At 39.9% G+C, this 4907-nt stretch overlaps 1 protein-coding gene across 1 annotated transcript; it reads left to right on the plus strand.

Moving 5' to 3' along the window:
- The first annotated feature begins 1928 nt into the window (after positions 1-1928).
- Positions 1929-3527, plus strand: LOC141641312 (uncharacterized). Its single transcript, XM_074449982.1, has 4 exons — positions 1929-2394; positions 2646-3024; positions 3076-3175; positions 3366-3527. The coding sequence occupies exons 1-4, from the start codon at positions 1929-1931 to the stop codon at positions 3525-3527; spliced, it is 1107 nt and encodes a 368-aa protein (XP_074306083.1).
- The last annotated feature ends 1380 nt before the right edge of the window (positions 3528-4907 follow it).

Consider the following 4907-nt stretch of genomic DNA (forward strand, 5'->3'; position numbering starts at 1 on the left):
AAATAAAGTACGTAATGTAAATTGACACGTAAGATTTTGGTGACGCGGAAAACCCAATGTGGGAACAACCGCGGGAGGGACGGTACCCTGCCAAGTATTGCACTATATGAATTGGAGGATGATTACAATTATGGTACGTAGCTAATCCTGCTGGCCCTAGGTGTCAGACCTGCAAGATCCAGAATGAGCGTATATTATTTGTCGAGATGTGATCTTGAATGTTTGTTGTATGAATGAATACGGATGTGTTGAATGAGTTGTCTTGGATGTCCTCTTTGATTTGCTTCCTTGGCTATTTATCGGGTTAGAACCCTAGACATGTCCTACCTCGAATATGGAAAGGCAATATTATTTCCATAAGGACTTCTTTCCAAACCCGAACTCTTTTACCAATTCTCCCCAATCTCCCTAACTTCTCCCTAACTTCTCCCTGACTTCTCCCTACCACTCCTTTCCTTAACGCGGGCACCTTCTATGACGGGCTCTTGATCCTTCTCAAGCCCATCTCCCCTTTTCCTGACCGCGGGCTTCCTTCCTCCTTACCTCTTCTTTCATAATCTTTACCTTATCCAATGGGCCTTCTTTATTATGCTATTTTTAGCCCAAACAAGGTTAATTAGGTTATTAATGCTAAACTAATGATGATGATGTTAACCAGCTGAGGGGGCTTTCAGACTTATATTGATGCCTGTGGCTTGATGGATATTCCTGCCCATGGGGCTTTCTTCATCTGGAATAACAAGCACGAGGTTGGGGATAAGGTCTACAGCAGAATTGACAGAGTTCTGGTTAATGATGAATGGCTCAGTCATTTCCCAGAGACTCATACTATGTTCCATCCTGAGGGTTTATTTGACCATTGTCCATGCACTATAACTCTCTGGCCTGAGGTTATAAGGAAGAGAGGGAGTTTTAAATACTTCAATATGTGGGGGAGTGAGCCTACTTTTGGAGATATTGTCAAACAGGTATGGGATCATCAGATTGAAGGCCATACTATGTTTCAAGTTGTTAAAAAATTTAAATTGTTAAAGCAACCTCTGAAGGCTCTGAATGCTGCCAGCTATGCCAATATTGAGACTGCTGCCAATGTGGCTCTAATCCATCTCTATGATGTTCAGTCTAAGATACAGTTGGACCTTTCCAATGTGCTGTTATAACAAAATGAGAAGGTGGCTGCAGAAGCTTATCGAGATTTGGACAAAGCTAGGGTGAGTTTCCTTAGCCAAAAAGCTAAGACCCACTGGTGTAGTGAGGGGGATGAGAATACTAGCTATTTTCATAGTACTTTGAAAGCTAGGCATTTGCAGGATAGAGTTTTATGTATTCTGGATAGACATGGTGTGCTGCAAAATACTAATGCTGGTATTGAGGCAGCTTTTGAGGATTACTACAAGAACCTTTTAAGGACCAGTAAATGTGTTGGTAACGTTCATGTCCCAACTGTGAGACAAGGTATGACTGTTTCTGAGACACAGGCTGCTGAGTTAATCAGGGATGTGACTTATGCTGAAATTTATGAAGCACTACTTTCTATCCCTCCCAACAAATCTCCAGGTCCTGATGGATATACTTCCCAGTTTTATAAAGATGCTTATTCAATTGTTGGTAAGGATGTCATTCAGGCTATCAAGGAGTTCTTTACTACTGGTAAGCTTTTGAAACAAGTGAATTCTACCACTTTGACATTGATTCCAAAAAACGATAGACCTCTGAGTGTGTCTGACTTCAGGCCTATTTCCTGTTGTAATGTCCTCTACAAAATCTTTTCCAAAGTTATTTGTAATAGATTGGCTAATGCCCTACCTGAGATCATTAGTGCCAACCAGAGTGCTTTTATCAAAGGCAGAGAGATAGTTGATAATATCTTAATTTGTCAAGATTTAGTGCGCTTATAAAATAGGAAATCATGCTCTCCTGGGTGTATTATGAAGATAGACCTCAAAAAAGCGTATGATTCCATAGAATGGCAGTTCATTGAGCAGATGCTATTGGCCCTAAAATTTCCTGATAAGCTGGTAAAGTGGATTATGAGGTGTGTGTCTTCTCCCTGGTTTACACTCTCACTTAATACGTCTACCTTTGTGTATTTTCAAGGGAAACGTGGTATTAGACAGGGTGATCTAATGTCACCCTTGATTTTTACCATTTGTATGGAGTACTTGAGTAGGGTGTTAAGGGTGGTTACTGAGCAACTGGAGTTTAATTATCATTCCCTCTGCAAAACCTTGAAGCTTAGTCATTTGCGCTTTGTAGATGACCTTCTTATGTTCTGTAGGGGAGATAGGGTCTCTATTAAAGTTTTATTGAGAGCCTTTGCAACCTTCTCCTTTGTTTCTGGGTTGGAAATGAATTGTGAAAAATCTGAAATTTACTTCAATGGCATAACTCAAGGTGAGATTGATTATATACTCAGTATCTCTGGGTTCAAGGAGGGGAGCTTCCCTTTTAAGTACCTAAAGATCCCAATATCTTATAAAGTATGGCAATTGGAGATTGTACTAAACTTGTTGAGAAAGTGGTTAGTAAACTCAGGAGCTGGGGGGCAAAGAAGCTCAGCTACTCTGGGAGACTGGTATTGATTCAGGCTATGTTATCTCAACTCCATGTATATTGGGCTCTAATTTTTGTGATCCATGTTACAGTTCTTGATAGGGTCACTGCTATCTGTAGGAATTACCTATGGAGTAGTAGTGATCAGTATGGGAGAGCTCCTTCTGTGGCATGGGATACACTATGTACTGAGAAAAAATTTGGGGGTCTTGGCATTGTGAATTGCAAATTATGGAATCAAGCTTTAATTGGTAAATATACCTGGTGGCTTGCTTGTAAAAGTGATCACTTGTGGATTAAGTGGGTGGATCATGTGTATATGAAAGGTAGGAATTGGCATGATTATGCTCCTTTATTGCAATCTAGTTGGACTTGGAGGAAGATATGTGCTGTTAAGGACATATTTAAACCTGGTTATCATCTGAATCAGTGGTGTGATGGTAAGTATACTGTGGCTGCTGGATATAGATGGTTGAAGGGTTCTTAGACTAAAGCACAATGGGCTCTTGTGGTATGGAATAGGCTTAATGTTCCCAAGCACTCCTTCATTGCTTGGCTGTTTGCAAAGGAGAGGCTGCTGGCTAAAGATAGGTTGAGGGCATTTGGTTTACCTATTGATGGGGTCTGTGACCTTTGTGAAATGCATACAGAGGATCACAATCACTTGTTCTACCAGTGTGCCTTTAGTATCAGGTGCTGGGCTATTTTAAGGCAATGGCTTTGTGTTTCATTACCTCCCCAGGACATCCTTCATTGTTGTGTTAAATGGAGATGTAGTTCATTACTTAAGAAATACTTGGTTTTTGCTGCAGTGGTGGCTGTCTTGTACCATATTTGGCAGGCCCGAAACCTCTGTAGAGTTGATATGGTTGTTCTTCTCCTACTCAGGTGATGAAGGAAGTGAAATATTCTGTTCAAGCACGGTTCCAAAGCAGAAAGTGGCCGTCCAAATATCAGACTACCTGGTTTTTTAAGGCATTCTGATTCTTTTTTATAGGAAGTTGTGTAGGTTCCATATATAGAGTGTTATTCAAAAATTGTATGTAATAGTGGCACATTTTTCATATTAATATATATATTCACATTCTACCAAAAAAAAAAGATGTTAAACAGCAAATGAAAATATACAAAAGATGAATTTCAGAGACTTGATATTGATGAATCGAATCTCTAAAACCCGGATTTGATTTTAATGACGAAACCCGCAAATATGAATTACTTGGGATTTAAGTCGGGAATTAAAAGATGATAAATTAATAATGATTCATATGTCAGAATTACCATGCTAATAAAATAAGAACAAGCAACGACGAAACAAGATAAACATACGAATTAAACAAAAGACGAAGGAAGAAGAAGGAAAGCAGGAACTGCGGCAGCCTCAGGAAGAGGCGCAGCAAGTGCTGTGTCCCTTCGAAGAGGCGCAACAGTTACTGCGTTCCTTCTCGACATCTGTCTCCCGTTAATCCGTTAAAAAGGGTTTGAATAAAGGTTTTGTAAACCGGTTTTGAATATATTTTCGACGTAAATCTTACAATAATGATTACAAAAAAAAAAGTACAATAATAAAAGATGGGATTTACACCCTCAGACTTACATGTTTGACGAAACGAGATTAACTTAGTTAACGTTTAGTGATGCTCGACTCGAATGTACGACGAAAGTACCCTCTAAGAGGAAAATGAACAAAATTGATTAAGTTGATTGATGTGAAGTTGGTCAAATTGGTCGGTCATGCAAAACGAGGCCGGTACTCAGAAGGATCCGAGCTTATGTGGTCGAAAGTTCAAGCACGTAGATGCCAAAAAGCAAGAGCGTGGTCTTAGAATGCAAAGGGAGAAGAGAAGGGCGGACACTCGCGTGAGAAATATGTGGAACGAAGGTCCCTATTTATACTAATCACACGGAGGAATTAGGGTTTCGGCAAAACTTTGGAAGTAAATCTCGAAAAGATCTTAAAATACGTAGAAAGGAGCTGGGGAAGAGGCGCAGCAACCACTGCGTCTCTTGGAAGAGGCGCAGCACCTGCTACGTCCTTTCCCCAAGGGTTTCCTCCTGCGGAAGAAAGATTTCCCGCATTTCTATTATGGAATTGCGGTTTGATCTTAATTTCCTTTATTATTTAAAATATAATTTCGGAAAATACTTTACCAAAAGATTAAAAGATTCAAATATGGAATAGAAATATCCGGAACATTCCAGAATATTCTGAGTCGGCATTTTAAACGGTTATTAGAAAATGAAGACGGTTTTGACCCGGACTCCAAATGTACTCTAATTGCTGTCAAAACGACCGTAATGGCGCGTAGATGACAACCAAGGCGTAGACACAAGTATTTGAGCTATCACTTGAT

The sequence above is a fragment of the Silene latifolia genome, chromosome 2 (assembly GCF_048544455.1).
Source record: "Silene latifolia isolate original U9 population chromosome 2, ASM4854445v1, whole genome shotgun sequence".
NCBI classification, from domain to species: Eukaryota; Viridiplantae; Streptophyta; class Magnoliopsida; order Caryophyllales; family Caryophyllaceae; genus Silene; species Silene latifolia.

What these genes read in the sequence shown, in the direction of transcription:
- LOC141641312 (XM_074449982.1), top strand. Translation starts at nt 1,929, where the DNA reads ATGAAGATAGACCTCAAAAAAGCGTATGATTCCATAGAATGGCAGTTC. An exon ending in CTTCAATGGCATAACTCAAG is followed by an intron (nt 2,395 to 2,645) that starts GTGAGATTGATT and finishes TCCATGTTACAG; the next exon opens with TTCTTGATAGGGTCACTGCT. An exon ending in GTGGCTGCTGGATATAGATG is followed by an intron (nt 3,025 to 3,075) that starts GTTGAAGGGTTC and finishes GGTATGGAATAG; the next exon opens with GCTTAATGTTCCCAAGCACT.